We start from the raw sequence: 20,616 nt of genomic DNA on the forward strand, positions 1-20,616 counted from the left end.
AGTTGCCCATTCGTTTCCCCTAACCACTGGCTTTAAAGGCTCAATCAGCGCTCTCTCTACTACTCTACTGTCCCCTGCCCTATTTTCCCCCCAAAGCACTTTCACATCACATTAGGACTTCAGTTCTCACTCCTACCAGCACTTATTTAGGTATCTTTAAACTCCATTGCTTTACCCTTTACCATAACTGATTTAATGCATGCCTCCCCTACAGGACTGTAAATCCCTTGAGGGCTGAGATTGTGTTTAACTCTTTGTACTCTCCCCAAGCACTTGCCACACTTCTCCACATAAAGCACTCTCAATACATTCTATTGACAGAAAAAAAGGCTGCTTCCAATTTGTGTCACCAAGAACCTTTAGGATTTCCTATTCCCTTTCAATCACTGGCCTTGCCCCATGCCAATTTAGCCAATTTCCAAAGTTTCAGGATGTGGTTACTGTGTTGTTCCCACCTTTCCCCTTAAAAAACCAAGCCCCCGCCCCGCAAAAAACCAAAAAAACCAAAAACCAACAACAGAAAACTAACCACCTCACTGCTCTACTTTTGCTCAATTCTTATGTAAGCTTAGAGAATAAGAAGAAATACATCAAATAGTCAATTCTGCTGTAATGTCTTCATCATGCAGTTTGGATAAAAATCTTCTGCAGAATTAGAAACATTCTTCCAGTAACAGACAGGTGTCTAGGTACAAGGTAATGCAATGTCAGAAAAAATGCTTTTGCTCAGGCATGGAACATATAACAGTGGGAGTACAATGCATTTTCTCTACAGAAATTGCTTATCTTGCATCTACCCTAGCACTCAGTAGAGTGTCTAGTACAGTGTCTGGCATGTCATAAGCATTTAACAAATACCATTAAAAAAAAACCACAATTACTACCATTTTATTATTGTTAAGAACAGGCTATAGGAAGTTGAGACATAAGAAAATAGTTGCTCCACTGTTTACAATTTTTTTCAATCCAAGCTGTTTCCAGCATAAAAGTGAAAAATGCAACTTTACCAAACATGCAAAACACTACAACCCTTTCTTAATTTTACCTTCGAGTCTGACGTCCCAGCCGATTTCATTTCGTTCAGATGCTCCTCCACTATATTTTTAATCAATGTCAATGATCCACTTTTATCATCCATCTGATCTACTCTGGTCTGCAGTTTCTGAAGCAGCAGAGTCACCTTTCCATATTCTTCATCATAGTTGTGACATCGCTCAGAGAGAAAGGTCATTTTCCTTTCTATCTCACCCATTCGATGCCAATCAAATAATTTTGTATCACCCTAAAATTGGCAGAATTAAAGATATAAGAATAAGGAATTGATAGATACTTCTTGCTACACATGGGGAAAGGCCTTAAAGAAGTTGCAGCATTAGGTATTTGGAAGGATGGCAGTCACAGCCCCTAGCACGTGGCTCCTGGGAAACCAGGCTTTTGGCAGCACTGCAGATCCGCCCCCAGAAGCAAAACATTTCCGGCACCACTGAGCGAGTTTGTCCAACAGTTTACCTCTGAAGGTTGATTAAGATGAGAAGAATCGGTCTGAGGCTTGAAAAAGGGTCTGGACTCATCATTCACCATTTGTGGTCTATACATGTTTTTCCAATTAAATACAGGCAAGAATGAATGGAATCCTCCCTGGTCCCATAACGACAGACCAAGACCTTGGGCGAAAACATACATTTTTTTGTTTAAAACATTCTGGCATTTCAGATGAATCTGAGTTACCCAATGCTGATAAAAACTGAGACGTGTACACAGCTTTTGGCCAGTGCAAAAACACTCACCTAGTAAAAGTAACAGGGGGATGAGCAACAGAAACAATTTGCAAACTTTTCGAAGGCATCTATAGTAAAAAAAGAAAATATTTCATTGGGGATAAGTATTACTCTTCCGTTTTAGAGATTAACACAGCTTCTTCCCCTGCTGTGTAATGTTCCAAATAACACTTTTCTCCTCCCACAAAGGCACAACTGATTAGGAAAGCATGGAAGCCAATCTTGGGGGCCAGCAGTCAGATTTGAAAGTAAAATGACAAGACATGGCCCCACACTCGCCACTACAATGCAGCCCAAACTCTGACTCCTAGATTAGAGAGCCCGTGATGGGCATTCTAACACTTTGCCTTGCTAACACTGGTAGCTGGAATGGTTGTGATGGTTTGGCCCTACCTAGAGCATTGAGGAGCCTGAGTGGAGGAGTGGACAAGGGGTACCCTCGCTAACTAGAAATCCACTGCTACAGTCTTACTTTGGAATTGTTGATTTTAGCCTGTTTTTTTCTCTAGGCGTCTGCCCTCTCCTGCTTAGACTGCACATCATCCCCCTGTGGATCACATCTGAATCAATTTTGACGCCTTCTCCCTTGCACTTAGTTCAGTAATAGTGAGCATAAAGTCATTCCCTCAAAAAATAAAAATTGTCATCATAGGAAGGTTCCCTCACCTTGTAAGAAGAAACACATTCAGCCAAGAAACCAAAGCAACGAATTGGTACCATCCAATTCCTAGCCACCAGAATGTTCCAGAGGCTGCCTTCCCTGAAAGAAAACCAACACCGGAATAGGGACGATTCTGAGGAAAATGAAGCTTGTCTGCAGAATACACTGATTGGTAGGAAACATCCCAGAAATACATATGAATGGAACAGCAAATGCTTTTACACTAAGAAATTTTGAATGTGGGTGATCAAGGTGAAACTAAGGGAAAATATGGTCTGCTAAAATCTTTACGTATCAAAATATGCATATGCCACAGAAATAGTGATACTAAATCAGCATATAAGAAAAGTCATGCAGTAATAAATAATGCTTCTAGACAAGGAAAAAGAGGAAAGAAAAATCAAGCCAAATACATGCACTTTTTGCTCTACTAAAATCCAACGGTCAGAGTTCAAAGCCCATAAAACAAGAAATACTTTTCCCATTATAAATACATTAGCATTTAGAAAGTAATGAAAGAAGTTCTAATATTTCAAGCATCAAAATATCAACCTAAAAAAGCAAACCTTGTTTAGTCAGTTTACGTATAGTGGATTAATATCCTAAAGGATGCAGAGAGCATGCTAATGTATAAAAGCAAAAAATAACCACCTGGAGAGACAATGGCCAACCACAGAAACGATAACACCTTCTTGGACACATACCACCCTGCAACTCCAATCCTTTGCAGTGTTTGCATCAAAAAGTAACCTAGAATAGATGAAATGCGTATACAGATTGCACACACAGCCGCATGCACCCAAAAACTATGTTCTCTACCCACGAAACACATTTTTCAATTTGATATTTGATCTATGAAGCAAAAAAACCCTTATATGCATGAGCTTAAAGTTGACTAGAATTGTTTCCCTTTTAAAGGCAATGCAGTAAACTCTGAATTATCCAGCTGCAGGTTATCAGTGCCACAAATGGGTATTATCTGTGCCCTTCCCGCTCTGAGGAGGTGGAGAAGAGAGCAGGTGAGCAATGGTGTGTCCAAGCGGGGTTTGGAATGTTTGGTCTTACTCAACGCCGTTAAGCATGACAAAATGTTGGAGGTTTTCTCAGCACAGGCATGCCCCATGCTCCAACATCAACTACGGCGGTGCGCCCTGAATCAAAACGACATCCATGTTTGGTTGTGAGAACTATTCTTCAATTACCCACACTTTTTCATTGCCCAGTTGCCCTAAGCCAGAGAATCAAGAGTTTACTGTAATTTACAAAGCAGGGAGAAAGTAAGACTACATGATTCTTTTGCAGCTGAATAATTTTCTTCAAACTTATCCCTTCGCTTTTAAGTCTAATTTAAACATCTTGAAGGTGGGGGGGGGGGGGAGGGTGCCGCGCGCACATATCAATCACTTGAACTTCAAGTGTTTTGGGGAACTTGTAGTAGCTGAACTTTAGATAAATAACTGAGTTAATACTTGACACTGGCATAACATGATAATGGGCGGTTAGGAGAGCAATGTTTTAAAGCAAATTTTTTTGAAAATGCAGAAATTTGTAAATGTAAAATTCTACCAAAGATACTTATGGAGTGAGTAGGGATAAATATTAATATGCTTTGTTCAAGCATCATGTCTTCTCCCTAAAACATTAAAAGAGAATAAAATGAAATTGGCATCCATCTGCCCTGGATGGATTAGTCATTCAGCTTCTTAGAAGCTTAGGGCTGGATGACCTCAAGGTCACTCCTGGCTATTATCCTACGCCTAAGTCTATGAGCAATTCGGCAATATAAATTTTATATCAAGGGTTGCTGGTAGATGGCTGGTTGGATCCATGGAAATCCCCACCTCCTAATATTGTTAGCATAGTGGGCTGAGACTTCTGACAAACCTTCCTTCCGCTCTGCAGTTGGAATACCTAACCCACCGTGTCAATTTCAGACGACTTCAGAGATCAAAGACAGTGTAGCCCAACAAATTTATGAAACATGACAGACTCAAATTAATCAAATTAAGCTTACCGCTTGAAGGGTTCCCACTAAAATATGACTGAGCATTAACTAGAGGCTATTGAGAAGCAGTACCACGATTTTATTCACACATCCAGTTAACTGATCAGTTTTAACTCTATTGCAACCTGGCAAACAAGCACAAAAAATGTACCGGCCTACTCCCAAGAGGTTAGGAGAGAGCAAAATGAAAATATTAGTCATTTACATTTCCCCTGGGCAAGTGGCTTACTGCATAGTAGACAAGTAATGAATTTGTTACATATGTAACACAAGTTGAGAAAATTCCACCAGCATTTTTTTTATGTAGATTTGCTTTGAATCATCAATTCTGACACTGTTCTTCAAAACAAGGTACAAATAATTAGCAGTTGTGGAGAAAGATGGAAAAACAAAAACAAAAAATGTGCAAGAGAGTCAACCTGCATAAGAAAAGATGTGCCAAATGGTCCTGGCTACCCTTTTTGACCTTGAAGATTGCATGTGGATTGATGTATGTGTTTCAAGATGTTTCTTCCCCTTACAGTCATCACCTGTTGGTTGTGGTAACAATTAAGCAATTAATGTGACAAACTGGCAGATGATCAATCAACAGATTGTCTAGTCTCATCTCAATTCTAGGCTTTCAAAACCACTGGTTATATAAAATAGAAGTGAAATCTGGTCACTTATGAGAAATGCTTAAGTAGTACATCCACAGCATCCTTATAAGGAACTGAAGCTTTGGAATTGAATTGGTAACTCAGAAGTTTAACAAATCCAGTATTTATTACAAAATTCCAACACCAACTCTTACTACAAAACTAAGACTAAGTATTACATGCGCACACACAAAAAAAACATACTTACATAATGATTCTCCATTTACACTGAGGTGGCCATCGTCTCTGAGAATTTCTTTTACATTTACACTTCCACAGTAATTTGAATGAGCTGCATAACAAAAATAGAGCTTAGGAATGTTCATGTAAATTCAAATACTTCTAGATTTAGATGAAACCAAAGCAATAGAGCATGCTAATTGAAATAATGCAGCTAAAATGCAAAAAAGGTAACATGTCAAATAAAGGTGAACAACAATGTATGGGCTTTCTATAAAATAAAGCAGCAACACCTGGCAAACTGAATTTTCCCAAGACAAGACCAGGGTTACAAGAAAGACCTGCGAAAAGTTAATGCAGAGTATTAATCTTTCACTACACAAGCTCTTGTTTTTAAAAGGATGAAAGCAAAGAAGATAAGGAAGCAGAAGTTAATTAATATTTTGATATGAAAACTTTAAACGAGCTGTTTTCAGAACACTGCCCCTACAAATGCAGTCTTGCCATGAGTATTTTCCATAAACGTTGAGTAGAATGTGACTGGCAGTCAACAGTACTTACTGGGTGATTACTGTGAACTGACAACTGTGCTAAGCACTTAGTGCAACAGAGTTAATAAGCACAATCCTTGCCCTCCAGGACTTTACAGTCTGGCAGAGAAACATTCTTCCAACCATGAGAGTCTACTTGGGCATGGAGTGTGATGTTTTCCAAGAAACTGTGCCAGGTTAGGCGAGTACTACATAGTGAGGTTTCCTTTAACACAAGGTCGCACAGGAAAGCCAAATTCAGAAAAATTCCTCAAAAATAAAGATGCCACCATCAAAAAGCTCAAGAGACTAGCCAACAGATGAAAGAGCATTAGCCTGCTGCAGTTAAGAGAAGCATGGATGAAAAGCACAGAAGAAAAATACAAGATTTTCTCCACCCTGAAAGGTTTTTTTGTGGTGGAAATAGAAGATTTTTTTTTCAAAGATATCCAAAAGGTACCTTTCAATTCATGGCTTTTCAAGTCATAACTGTTTGATTCGTAATCATTTGATTGGAAACTTTTTAATTTGTAACTTCCCGATTCGTAACCCAGCTTCAGAAAAACAACTTGAAAAAGTTGAAATAGCAATGATGTTAAAGTTGCTGCAGTGTATTTGGCCAGTCGTAAAATCCTATTCATGTGGAAAGTTGCACCGCCTATTAAAAAAGTGTGAATACAAGTTATTCATTCCCATGAATAAGATTTTATTTTCCACTGATTAATAAAAAGGTCCACCTGCCAACCAGCTAGGTAAGATTAGAAACGTTACTTCAGTCACAGATAGAATCAACTTTTATACTTGTAACAGCTACTGAATGAACATTCCTAAAGGACGAAACAGCATTAAGTTAATCTGAGACAAGGAAGATTCTTCGACACGGAGAGATTGGGTAGGTGGAAAGTTAATGAACACCAATATTACAGCTTCCATTAGCACCACAAAAAGGAAGCGATTTGATCCTTGCTGATCATCCTGCCTCCTGTCTCTCCCCACTTCAGTCCATAATTCACCCTGCTGCCTGGATGATTTTTCTAAAAAAAAAAAATTCAGTCCGTGCTCTTCCCCACTCCCCAAGAGCCTCCAGTGATTGCCCAGGCACTTCCGCATCAAACATAAACTTCTCAACATAGGCGTTACAGCACTCGGCTTGCCCCCTCCTACCTCACCCTCCCTGAGTTCCTACTACAATCTAGTCCATAAACTTCACTCCTCTAATACCAACCTGCTCACTATACCTAAATCTCATCTATCTCACCACCAATCCCTCACCCACATCCTGCCTCTGGCCTAGAACACCCTCCCTCTTTACTTCCGAAAGATGATCACCCTCCCAGCTTTACAGCCTTATTAAAAGCACATTTCCTCCAAGAAGTCTTTTTTGACTAAGCCCTCATTTCGTCTTCCCCCAGTCCCTTCTGCTTCACATTTGCACTTGGAATTGCACACTTTATTCACCCCTCCCTCAGCCCTACAGCACACATACACAAACCTAATTCGCTTATATTAATATCTGTCCAGATTGTAAACTCATTGTGGGCAGGAATATGACTACCAACTCTTGCTATATTATACTCTCCCAAGTGCTTAGTACAGTGTTCTGTACACAGTAAGTTCTCAATAAATACGATTGAATGAATGAATACAGTGCTCTGCACACAGTAAGGGCTCGATAAATACAACTGATTGATCGAATCTTAAGAGCAAGTAACAAGCCTTAATCTTTTCTAGTTCTTTATCTCATGGCGAGAAAATTGGCTAGCAATGCTTTCCTCATCTTTAGTCTCTGGAGATCTAAGTAATAGTTATCTTCTCAACAGACTAGAGAAAAACCTAGCAGTAGCTGCTGAATTGGTAGTTCAGGTGTGCTGCGATACAGATTCAGATAATGAAAGAAATACTTTCTGGGAGGTTTATGAAAAAAAGCAAGTCATCTATTACAGCAGGTGTGATACGCTTCACGGAAACTGTTTGGGCAAACTACATCAAAATAAGATTTTTTGCTTTTTTAAGTTCATTTTACTATCCCATGAACCTAGGAACTGCAACTTGGACTTTTCCACTTATTTTCCAGCAAGCTCTTTACCTTGTTTCTCTTGAAGCACACAGAGTTCACACTAACAAGAACCTTGCGTTGAAATATCTACACCTGCTTTAAAAACATTTAATCTTGAAAACTATTGGGAAGATCAGTTATAAAATAAGCAGTTTGAAAGAGACTCTTCAGCCACTAGGAGTACAAATGTAATTCCAATAGTAGTAATGCTAATAGTTATTAACTGCCTACTGAATGCAATACTCTAAGTGCCTGGGAAAGCGTAGACCAGTGGAGTAAGCAGGGGAAAACGGTGCTAGCAAGGGGTCAGAGGCAGGTGAGATGGCAGCAGGATACAGTTAGGAAATCACTTTGAGATGAGTGAAGACTGTGAGCCTGAGAGTAGCAGGTGAGGCGAGCTAAGGGTTGAGAGCCTTGAAGCCAATGGTAAGGAGTTTGATGCAGAAAGACGGACAACTACTAGAGGATTTTGAGGAGAGGGAATATGTATGCTGAGAGAGTTTCAGGAAGGTGATCACTGAAACAGTATGAAGTGTGGATTAAAGAAGGGAAAAGCTGGAGGCAGAGAAATCAGCAAGGAGGTGGATCCAGTGGTCTAAAAGAGAGGTAACAGGTGCTTAATCCAGAGGGGTGGATGTTTAGGCAGAGAGAATGGGAAGGATCCAAAAGTTGGCTCTGAAAAAGAACTGGCAAGCTTTATCACTAGATTGGATTTAGGAGCAGAATGACAGTAAGGAGCCAATGGTGACAACAAGGTGCTGTGACAGAGATGGTGAAGTTGGAAGATGGGACTCAGAAGGAAAGCTCGAAGTCCAATTTTGGACGCGGTGCATTTGAGGAACCTGACGACCATCCACGTGGAGTAGATGTGGGACTGCACAGAGAATGAGAGTCAGGAAAAGGCCGTTAGATTTGTGGGTCGCCCATAGAGAGAACATAGTTTAAGCCATGCGAGGACAAGAGTGCCTCGAAGGAATGTACGTAAGAAGAGGAAAACAAGGGACCCAGGACAGAGCCTTAACCATGGTTAGAGGAGATGAACTGGAAGAGAAACCGACAAAAGAAGCAGAGAAGGAATAGCAGGCGAGAAGAAGAGCAATCTGGAGAGTACTAAGTTGGCAAAACCAACCAAGGCTAAAATAATGGAGTTTTAAGGAGAAGAGGGAGGTCCACAGTGTACAAGGCAGATGAAAGGTAGGAGGATTAGGACATGGTAGAGCCCATTGGACTTGGCTCCGCGGCTGTTCTGAACTGCCAGTTCATTGCTCTTTTCATTTAACACGTTCTCCTTTGCCAGCACCTTCTTGTACAAATATTATATGTAATCATAGTAAAAGGCCGTTCACACAGGGCTCAGTGATTTTTTTTCCCCAGTAACAACTGAAGTTATTCATCACTAAATACTCTAAATGAACATATGGAGACATTTTTTCAAACTTGTATTCAAGATTTCATCAAAGCAATGAGAGAACTGTTCTATAAATATTTAGCATTTGTAAAACGAAGACTGCTTAGCCAAGAGTCATAAAGTTTCTCTAGATGCAGTCAAATGGGATCAACTTGGGGAAAAAAAAAAGAAGAAACCAAGATCCATTCCTCAAATGTTTTTGTGACCAGGGTCAAGTGAGCAACACTGTTTACTCAAACTATTAAGATTTAATGAACTGAGATTAAACTAGACATTTTGGAAAGAAATGCAGGACCACCCCGGCCAACAAGAGTTTCTGAGCAGCTCCATCAGGGTCAATTACCAGTTACAGTCACATCAAATGGGAAGGCAGGGTAACAAACAATGACATCCGAGAGTATAGCTCCTGGTATTGACACTAGGTCCTCCTCAATATAGGTGAGCATAAGCTCACCACTCAAAAGTTCAACTCTAAGTGGGCCATGTGTGGAGAATGGATGACAACAAGCTATCCAAAGAGCCGCTGAAAGGCAAGCTGAAGCTGGAAAACTGAAAAGTAGAACAGAGGAAATGTTTTAAAGACACGGCTACACTACCATTTGAAGACCGCGAGTCAAAGTATGGCAGATAACCAGTATGATGCCCTTCAATCAAGAAAGGAATGGCTCTTTCTAAGCAAAGGTTTTGAAAGGGTCTTGAGACTGGAGGCAAAAGCAAAAACAGCGCCAGGGGTTGTAGACAACAAATATGTTTGTGAAGCAAGGGGCATTCTTCGTATTGGCACAAGAGAGTCAGCAATACCAATCCCTCACTGGCCCGTTCAGTCTCACGCACTTGTAGATGAACTTCACCATCAGCAGCATCTTTTTTGATCAAGAAGGACAATTACAGTCTTTCCAAAATGCAACTGCAGGTTAACCCCTTTTAGAGATCAAACTGTGTCTATATGTATTAGATTCAAGGACATTTTATTTCATAACGAACAGAGTATGTTCAAAGTAGAAAAGAATGGTGTGTTGACTTACATTTGAAGAACAAATGTAGTTGAGTCAGAAGGATGTTGGCTAACAAGCACGACTATGCTACAGTTATTAACTCCAACGCTTTGGATGAAAATGGGTAGGAGGAGAGCAGGGAAACAAACAAGTTTGAATCCTAGCTACTTTAACTGAGTAGTCTTCACAAGTCTACTGCAGAAAAGTATTTGATGCCAATCAGGTGAAGTCCGTTGGAGTCATTAAAAAAACAAACAAGAACCAGACTTACTTTTTTGACTCCTATCTCTAGAATAAATTCTTGATGATGGTCCATGAGACGCAGAATATGTTGTGAGGGCATCCTTTCGCTCAGAAAGCATGCTGCAATCATTGCAGATATAGCCATTGATCATAGTTGTTTCTCTTACTGCCAAATCACCATTTTCCTGAACTGTTGTTTTACTCCCACCTAAATTTTTCAAATACAAATGGAGAAACAAACTTACTGCAATCTATAGAAACTGAGCTATGAATTTTATTTTGAAAAGAGAAGGAAGATGAAGAAAGGCTACGTTAATTACCTTTAAAATGAGTATCATCATCAAGACCTAAAACAAAACACATTTAGTGATGAGAGGACAGAGTTACAAAATATACTTAAGTTTGGTAAAGATTATAATGGTTTGGGACAGAGCATTTGAGCTTGAACATCAAATGAAATCTTTCCTACAATTCCTAGGATCATGGATATCCAATGACTACCTACAGAGAGATGCTAAGTGGCTTGGTGAATGGAGCACAGACCAAGGAGTCAGAAGGTTCTGGGTTCTAATCCCGACTCTGTCATTTCTCTGCTGTGTGACCCTGGGCAAGTTACTTAACTTTTCTGTGCCTCAGTTCCCTCATCTGGAAAATGGGGATTCAGACTGTCAGCCCTATGAGGGACAGGGATTGTGTTCAACCCAATTACCTTGTATCCATCCCAGGCCTTAATACATTACCTGGCACACAGTAAGCACTTAAACACAATTATTATTACAGATTAGTTTACTTAAATGATAAACAAGATAGGCACATATGTCAGCACACTTTATAAAGAGGCATTTACAGTTAGTAACCTGTCTCAGCACTTACGGAGAAACACAAGGGAAATAAAATGATACTTCTCTTTCTTCTTTCTCCCATGTGACTATTGAGGAGGATATATAATTAGTAGCATATGCTGTTACTGTTGCCTGGTTACCATTTCTTGCTGGTTACCACAGCAAAACAGGGCAGAAAGGTAAGGGAATCAACCATAGACAAAATAATCATATAATATTTTGGAAATAAGTTTGATTTCTTTTCATTGAGAATCCACAAATATATCAAATTTTCAAAAATCCTTTAAATAGATTAAGAACACGTAATTTAATTTACTCCATTTGTTTCCAAACTCTTTTCTAGTCCAAACCGTTTCACTATATTTAGGTAAAAAGAAATACTTTGCATTTCTTATTTCAAAAGAAACTGACTCCAAGTGAGTTCACTACTTTTTAGCTATTTATAAATCATTTTACAGTCAAAATGACTACTTATCATTAAAATAACTATGCGATCTCAAGCCTGGAAACAACTGTGGGGAGGATATGTAATCAGTCCAATCAAATGGCTATCTAGTCTATAAGAACTAATACCTATCATTTTAAAGATGAGTTTCTTTGTAACACTGGCGACGCACAAATTAAACCCACAAAAGCACTGATTACAGTATAGACTGATTCTGCAGGTTTAATTTCTTCCATCCACCTCAAAAAAAATTCAGAGGTACAGAAGACAGGGATGCTGAAAGGGCTTCCCCCAAACCCCCACCATGCCTGAACAGCTCCTGCAGCTCAGGTAACAAAAACCATAACATTACCATCAAGTGATGAGCCAGAGATTTAATCTCAATATGTTAGACTACTTCTTTCTTGATAGTCTTCTTAGAGGCAACAAATCACAACTCTTAACTTGGTCAACATGCTTTTAGTCAACTGGCCAATTCAGAAATTACAGTTGATTTCTGAAGAAAGCTTACATCACCTCCCCAATCTGACTGGTCTCCACCAGCTATGGGATCAAGAATTTTCAAGCTCCAATTTACTCTTCTTTCAAACAAAACACTTAAGCTCTGTGGTGCTTATAAATAGCACCCACACCTGGCTTAACTCATTTTCATTCTGAGTTTACCAAAGATGTCAGAAGAGCGCTCTACTTAGATCTTTTAAAATCTTTTTGCCCATCAAATATACTCCTCCTGAAATGAACATAAAATGGCAAGGCACGATGTCACTTTCCAAGACTTTTAGAATTGTGTCTTCACATCTGTCACAAGCCAATTACTCTCCCCACCTTCAAAGCACATCTCCCTCAAAAGACCTTCCTACTTAAGTTCTCATTCCTTTCCTCCCACTCCCTTAAGCATCATTCTTGCACTTGGATTTGCTCCCTTTATTCACACCTCCCTTGGCCCCACGCACTTATGTACATGTCCGTAATTTGATTATTTAGATGTCTGTCTGTCTGTCTCTCCTCTCCACTAGACTGCAAGCTCCTTGTGGGCCAGGAACGTGTCTACCAAATCTGGTATATTGCTATACTGTGCTCTTCCAAGCAATTAGTACAGTGCTTTGCACATAGGAAGTGCTCAAAAAATACGATTGATTTCAGCATTTCACTTTCCATAATCTAAAATGGGAACAATAATGCCACCTGCTTAGTTTCCAGAAATATTATGAAAGATGTTGAATTTACTAGGCATACCATTCTAGAAACACAAGCCAAAATCCAGCGCAGCTATTCCAAAGACTGGCACACATATTAACTCACCCCAGAGATGGTCGACCTTGGTCTGCTCACGAATCAAAGACTCATCCAGTACACTGGATTTTAAAGACACATCAATAGCATTACTAGTGAAGTTATTCTGGCTGAGAAAGGAAGAGGAATTGGATGCAGCTTTTCTTGGAATGTTATTTATGACAGTCTGCTTGCTTACTCCTCTTCGCTGCTTTACTGTTCTATAAAGAGAAATAGTCAAATCGTCAAGTTTTTCTTATAGTCATTAATAGAAAACAATTAAGTTTTAATCAGAAAATAGTAATAGAGAATGGAGATAATTAAGCATTTCAGGCCAAATCAGATTAGGGTCCATATTAAGAAAAAAATACCTCAATTATTCCTCTACAATGGACTCAATTTCTAAAGTTTGTGGGGGGAAAAAAGCTTTTCATCCAACTACATGGTTACTCTACTCTGAAAACACACTCAGTCCTGTTATTTTGGCTAAAAGTTTAAGGACAAAGTCGCTAATATAATGGTCTTTATTCAATATCCTCCAATAATAAGTATGCCTTCAATGTCTACATGTTCTGAAAACTTAAAAATGATATAAATAGTGTGACTAATGGAATTTTTAAAAAATTAATTGGTTATAATTAACAATTCGATTTACAGGTTTACTTAGGAGTTAATGGTTCAGAAACTATAGGGGTTTTGCAATAGCAGCAGGGCAAGGTGGAGGAGGAAAAATACTTTTAACTACATATGAAGATATTTTACAGCTTTTTACCTCCCCTGAATTAACTCAGGAGAAAACCTGCATCTTCAGACCAAAAGTACATCATTCAGCTAAAGTTTAAAATGATAACCCACAATACTTTCCTCTCAGTTTAAGATGCAAAAAAACTATCTTTTTAAAACTACTATGTTTAGTTGATAATCGAAACGACTTACAAAACAAATTTTAACTCACGACAGAGTTAACCAGCAACATAACTTGGTAAGATTCTCTACTTTGTAAAAGCAGCTGGAGCTCAGTGCTGAATATACTTGTGACTAAAGCTTTCTAAGTCATTTGATTTAGCATTTTATCTAGAGCTGCAACTGACTTTCAGAGTTGGTGAAAGGCTAATTCACTCAGAGCCAGAATTACAACTATTTTTCTTAACTGCAAGGTTTATAACCTGGGGTGACTTCAGATGGTCATCAACTGAGGCAACTGCTCAGGGGGCCCCATCAGAGGGAGGTCCATCGGAGGGGCTGTGAGGGTTAAAAATTTCAAAGTACCTTTCCGTCAAAAGCAGCACCAGCGAGAACCTAAAAAGGAACATATGTTCCAAACAAGGGGCCTATCAGTCCCCCCACCCCCAAATGCTCCTAGGTCCAGGGGTTTTTTAAATGGGCTTCCACCACTCCACTGCAGAACGCTGTATGTGCAAAACAACACACTGAGGTCACATAGATTGAAAAGTGGAAGCAAAGTTTTCCCTGCCTCAAGACAGTGAAATGCCCTATACTGGTTCTAATGCATCTTTTGGATAATTAATCAGGCTGGCTAGAGAGGAGTTTAACAGAACCTGTGACACTGGGAATTAAAAGACTGAGGAAGAAACGCTGTTTACTTGGAAGTTCTGTCTTGTAAAGAGGTTGTGTTTTCAGCAGAGTTGTGAACGTTTTCCGTTTGGCCGCTATTACTGATGTTTGCGGTAGTGACCAACCGCAAGCTGCGTCGCGACATTCTTGGAGAATCAAACACTGGATCCAATTTATGTTCAGTCTCAAAATTCAGAGCTTCAGAAGAATAGCTTGAACTACAATAGAAACAAATATTACACAAGATATTCAGATATTTATAGGGGGCTGATTGGGATAAAAATAGATGTAATTTGTTCTTAAAATTCTATCACTAAAATCCTTTTAGTTCTGTTACCAGTTGACATGCTTGCAGAAAGACAAGGATAAGTTTCTTAGCATGCAATTTACTGTCTACTCTTGAACAAGAGAGGAGTTCTAACCACACTGTAGCTTCCTAAAAATTGTAATGTATTTCATTGTATAATACTACATTTCTCAGTCACTTAAGAGGAGTTACACTTCATAGTCATGGATATACGAGTACCATCAGCCACATAAACACATCTAAGTAGCCAAAAATCGGATAAAATATCTAATTTAAAATACTGTTGTATTCACTTAACAACTAGAGGCAGAGATAAAGGAGACATTCTATTCCAAGACCTTGTGTGAGGAAAAAAATGGGAGAGCAAAAAAGAGCGCAATACTGACGTTACTTTTATTTTAAAGTTAAGGAAAACACTAAGGGAAGCACAGTGTGACCTGGAAGTCAGATAGCCTAGGTCCAACTCCTGATTCTGTTACTTACCTGTTTGTGTGACCTTGGACAAGTCACTTAACTTGCCTATGCCCCTTCACCTGTTCTCCCTCCTACTTTTCTGTGTGTCCCATGTGGGACAAGGACAGTGTTTGATCTGATGATGCTGCATCTACCCAGTGCTTAGCACAAAATAAGCGTTTAAATAAAATAACTAAAAACAGGTGTAAGAAACAAATATTTGACAAAGTTCTAAGGCAGAGTGATTGGGAGAGTCTACTTGGAACACCTTTATACACTGTAGTATTAAATATAAAGATGTTTAGAAAAAATGAACTTGGATTAGAACGTTGGTTTAAAATTATAGTGCATATTACAAAAACATATTTCCAAAATAATATTAATATGGTACTAGAAGGATCCTTGTAATTTACTTCATGCTTTCATGATAAATTCTGAGAAAAAATAAGTGTAATTGAAACAATTGCTTTCTTTATCACTACATGAAAGATAAACCAGAGATTTTTAGGTCAACAAAAATTACTATGGTTTAATGCTTTCTTCCTACAAAATATCATCTTTAGTTAATGGCTTTTTTGAGCAAGATGCAAGGGGATTTAAAATCTATTTTAAGAACTATATCAACAATAATGTTTTTTGAAATACCTTTTGCCAAGGATTTATAAATTCACTCATTCATTCAATCAATCACATTTATTAAGCGCGGTGTGCAGAGTACTGTACTAACTGCTTGGGAAAGTACAACAGAACAATAAAGAATGACATTTCCCACCCACAACGAGCTCATGGTCTGGGGAGGGTGGCGGGAAGACAGACATCAATACAAATCAATAAAATTACAGATATATACGTAAGTGCTGAGGGGCTGGGTGGGGAGAGCAAAGGGAGCAAGTCAGGGTGACGCAGAAGGGAGTGGGAATGAGGAAAAGTGGGGCTTAGTCTGGGAAGGCCTCTTGGAGGAAATGTGTCTTCAAAAAGACTCTGAAGGGGGGAGAGTAATTAGTGGATTTGAGGAGGGATGGCGTTCCAGGCCAGAGGCAGGATGTGGGCCAGGAGTTGGCGGCGAGACAGGCGAGACTGGGGCATAGTGAGAAGGTCAGCACTACAAGAGCAAAGTGTGCAGGCTGGGTTGTAGAAGGAGAGAAGCGAGGTGAGGTAGGAGGGGGCAAGGTGATAGAGTGCTTTAAAGCCAATGACCAAAAAAAAGGAAAAAACAAATCAAAACCCAAGTGATCTTTCCAATGTGGGTTTATTTTGTTTTTTAAAAATACATTTTAAATAATTCCTTCCTTCACACTGAAAAATGTGTTCAAATTTGCCATCTGCTGCCATGTTTCAAGAAATGCCAATTATAAGTATACTTAATTTTGAAACCCATTACATATATAACTATGCTTAATTGTAATCAGGAAACACCTTGGGGCTTAATGAACTTTGTTTCAAAACAATTCAGAATTTAACATTCAGATTTATACAATATAGTTAAGCAGCAACTTCGGACAGCTTTTTAATACTCCTTCCAAAAGAGGTGTTGGGAATGGAATAACTTGTTTTAATTGGTCAGTTCTACTAGAATGGTGTGCTTTCATGACACAATTTGGATAAAATGTGAAGGCAGAATTAGGCAATGTTTTTCCCACAGTGGATTCTATCCAGATAGAACAGGATTCGATGTTCAAAGCCTTCTGAAGGTCATGTCTCCTCCAAAAGCCCCCTTTTCCCCCAACTCCCTCTCCTTCTGCAATACCTATATACGTGGATCTGTACTCTCTGAGGATCTGATATTCAGTTCTTACTAACTAGCCAAAACTTGGTTATTTATAGTAATGTCTGACTCCCCACAAGACTTGTGGGCCCTGAATGTCTCTATCATGTCTTTCCTGTTGCACTTTCCCAAGCACTTAGTGCAGTGCTCTGTACACAGTAAGTACTTAACATAAATGATTGATGTCAGAAGAAATGGCTATGCACAGGTGCAAAATACCTTTCATAGGTTGTGAGTCCTAAAATGTGAGTCTTCCTTTAACACAGAATTCTTCAGAAATGCAACAGCTATGTAATTCAAGAGCCTATATTGCAACTTAAATCATTACCTCAGAAACTGGCACACAAATCTCAGACTAGTGGGCCAGATACTCATTTGTTAAACCTCTCGTAGAAAGAAAAGAGTAACAAAACAAAGGGCCTTTGATTTAAGAGTCATAAATATGATCATTCCTCTTCAGCGAATTGGGGAGCGAATAAAAAAAAATCAAATTGGAGAAGCTAGATTACCATGATTGAAATAAAAATCCAGTAACAGTTCTAGTCTTAAAATGGGTTTGACATTTTAGTCCTGCCTCCCTTGCATGCAGAAGTTATTTTTAATTTCTTATTTCTTTTTCTTGATTGTTTTGGTTTTAAATAGTTCTGTCAGAAGATGTGCACTCATCACGCATTTTGGAATGAAATTAGGAAACATTCTTCTAACAACACACATTTACACAGATACAAGATGATGAGTGTCAGGCACAAGGTCATATAATGTAAGTTCTCTACACAAATTCAAGAGAGCTTGAATTCTGTTATATTGTACCCTCAAGTGGTTTTTTTTTAATGGTATTGGTTAAACACTTATGTGCCAGGCACTGTTCTAATCAGGGTGGAAACAGCCCATGTATCACATGGGGCTCTCAGTCTTAATCCCCATTTTACAGATGAGATAACTGAGACACAGAGAAGTTAAGTGACTTGCTTAGTACCGTACTTTGCGCGCAGTTAAGTGCTCAATTAACACGACTAATTCCAAAACCAGCCCCTCATTCTATAGAGTTATCAAATTGTTGGGTTGAAGCAAATACTCTCCCCTCAGGATCCGTTGGGAAACTTAATCCACCCCTCCTTAATTACATAGTATCTCAGTAGATGACAAATGTGCACATTAAATTTCCCATCTAAATATTTGATTTATAATATATTGTGTATTTAATGTGTGGTTGAAAACATAGCAACTATCCAAACACAGAAAATATGAGTCATCCCAATCAAGTCAAGAACAATGAATGGGATACAAGTAGTTCCCTTCCCATTCCCAATGACAAAAAGTCCACAACTTATCTCTTTTAAAAAACATAAATTTGAAGAGAGATAATAATAATGTTGGTATTTGCTAAGCGCTTACTATGTGCCGAGCACTGTTCTAAGCACTGGGGTAGACACAGGGGAATCAGGTTGTCCCACGTGGGGCTCACAGTCTTAATCCCCATTTTACAGATGAGGTAACTGAGGCACCGAGAAGGTAAGTGACTTGCCCAAAGTCACACAGCTGACAAGTGGCCGAGCCGGGATTCAAACCCATGACCTCTGACTCCAAAGCCCGTGCTCTTTCCACTGAGCTACGCTGCTTCTCTAATGTCAGTTCAAGCATATGCAGAAGGTATGGGAAGGCAGAAAATGTAGACAAACACAAGGCCAACACTTCCACAGTCATCCTCTGCACAGGACTGAACACGAGAAAGGGAGGAGGTTACGAACAGGAGTTTTTATTTAATATATTTGTTGAGCTCTTACTATGTGGCAGGCATAAGTACTAAGCACTGGGGTACATGTAAGTCAGTAAGGGTAGACAGCCCATGTCCTACATGGGGCTCACAGTCTTAATCTCCATTTTACAGATGAGCTGACTGAGGTACAGAGAAGTTAAGTGACTCACCCAAGCAAGGTGTCACAGCAGACAGGTCACAGTGCTGGAATTAGAACCCAGGTTCTTCTGACTCCCAGGCCAGTGTTCTATCCACTAGGCCACGCTGCTCTTTTGCTGCAGCCTCTCAGTGTACCGTGGGAAGCAGCTTTTCTCCAGGGTCAGCAGAGGCAGGTAACAGCGGCACAAATTCCAAATAGCAGGTGATTGCAGCTGCTGTAACTTAACTGATGTGCCCTTCTCTGCATGGCTGAAGACAGATCATTTGCCAGTCCTACCAGCTTTTTGGCAGGTGAACAGAACCAAGTGGCCAAGAGGCAACCTGGCCTAGAGGATAGAGCGTGGGCCTGGGAGTCAGAAGGACCTGGGTTCTAATCCCAGCTCCACCATTTGTCTGCTGGGTGACCCTGGGCAGGTCACAACTTCCCTGTACCTCAGTTACCTCAACTGTAAAGTGGGGATTAAGACAGTGAGCTCCATGTGGAGCAGGGACTGCATCCAACCTGATCAGCTTGTCCAACCTGATTCTTGTGTCTACCCCATGCTTTGTACAGTGCCTGAATCACAGCGCTTAACAAATACCATATAAAATGGTGACTATGATGGTACTGATCCTCCATTTTATACTTTACTTGGTCCAAACTTGCCCATGAACCCCATCTGATAAAGATGTGAACTCTATTTGAATGAACAGAAATGCTACTTTTCTTTAGCTTCTGACTCATCCAAAACACTTGGCTTTATTTTCTATTAGACATGTCCAACAAACAAAACGTTCATTTTCCAAACCCTCAAAAATTTCAAGTTAGGAAAAATAAACTCATTATTAAATCAATGGTATTTACGGAGCATTTACCATGTACAGAGCACTATACCAAATGCTTAGGACAGAGTTGACAGACACTGTCCCTGCTCAGAATGATCTTACAATCATTGCAATACTATTCTGTCAAGGGTAAGCCCCTCCCTCACTCCCTTTCCTTTTCTTCCCTTCACTGGTGTAAATACATTTAAAAATAGAATCTCGGCCTAAGCGTCACAGAGTACTTTGGCTGGCAGACAGAATTGGCTGAAAGGACTCGAGTAGAGATGCACCAGTGGGGAGAGACAGAAGAACTGTGCAGCAGCTTTGTACACACCTTTTCGCCTCATTTCCCTCTAAATTTGCCACCTCACCAACCACAATGCTGTCCTCTGAGGAAATTGGGTGGCAGCTAAAATTGGGGCCTAGAAAGGAAGTTGATGGCTTACTCTTCCTACTGCAACCTAAACCACACGCTTTCTTTCACCAATCTACTCTACCGTACTTGAATTTTGTCTATCCTGCCACCTACCTCTTGTCCATGTCCTTCATTGGGCCTGGAACTCCCTCTCCCTTCATATCTGACAATCCACATCTCACCCCACCTTCAAACCCCTCCCCAAATCAAATCTCCTCCAAGTAGTTTCCTCTGATTAAGTCCTCATTTCCCCTAATCACCCACCCCTCTGTGTCAACCTGCACTTGGCTGTGTGTTCCTTAAAGCACTTTGATACCCCAATCCCACAG

General features: G+C 39.7%; 1 protein-coding gene across 8 annotated transcripts in view; it reads right to left on the bottom strand.

Moving 5' to 3' along the window:
• The window catches only part of SUN1 (Sad1 and UNC84 domain containing 1), a 55,409-nt gene that overhangs the window by 14,008 nt on the left and 20,785 nt on the right, over positions 1-20,616 (bottom strand). For 3 of the 8 annotated variants that reach the window (XM_016225552.3, XM_029051951.2, XM_016225558.3), the window contains 12 exons: positions 14,658-14,846; positions 13,084-13,274; positions 10,815-10,841; positions 10,523-10,702; positions 6,253-6,450; positions 5,291-5,374; positions 4,864-4,974; positions 3,091-3,189; positions 2,445-2,538; positions 1,788-1,846; positions 1,510-1,664; positions 1,046-1,282 (listed from right to left, as the gene is read on the bottom strand). In XM_016225552.3, coding sequence (XP_016081038.2) covers positions 1,046-1,282; positions 1,510-1,664; positions 1,788-1,846; positions 2,445-2,538; positions 3,091-3,189; positions 4,864-4,974; positions 5,291-5,374; positions 6,253-6,450; positions 10,523-10,702; positions 10,815-10,841; positions 13,084-13,274; positions 14,658-14,846 — 1,624 coding nt within the window. The remainder of the gene's footprint in view (positions 1-1,045; positions 1,283-1,509; positions 1,665-1,787; positions 1,847-2,444; positions 2,539-3,090; positions 3,190-4,863; positions 4,975-5,290; positions 5,375-6,252; positions 6,451-10,522; positions 10,703-10,814; positions 10,842-13,083; positions 13,275-14,657; positions 14,847-20,616) is intronic. The other 5 variants (XM_039911088.1, XM_007655993.4, XM_016225556.3 and 2 more) reach the window with 5 other exon arrangements.

The sequence above is a fragment of the Ornithorhynchus anatinus genome, chromosome 2 (genome assembly GCF_004115215.2).
Source record: "Ornithorhynchus anatinus isolate Pmale09 chromosome 2, mOrnAna1.pri.v4, whole genome shotgun sequence".
NCBI classification, from domain to species: Eukaryota; Metazoa; Chordata; class Mammalia; order Monotremata; family Ornithorhynchidae; genus Ornithorhynchus; species Ornithorhynchus anatinus.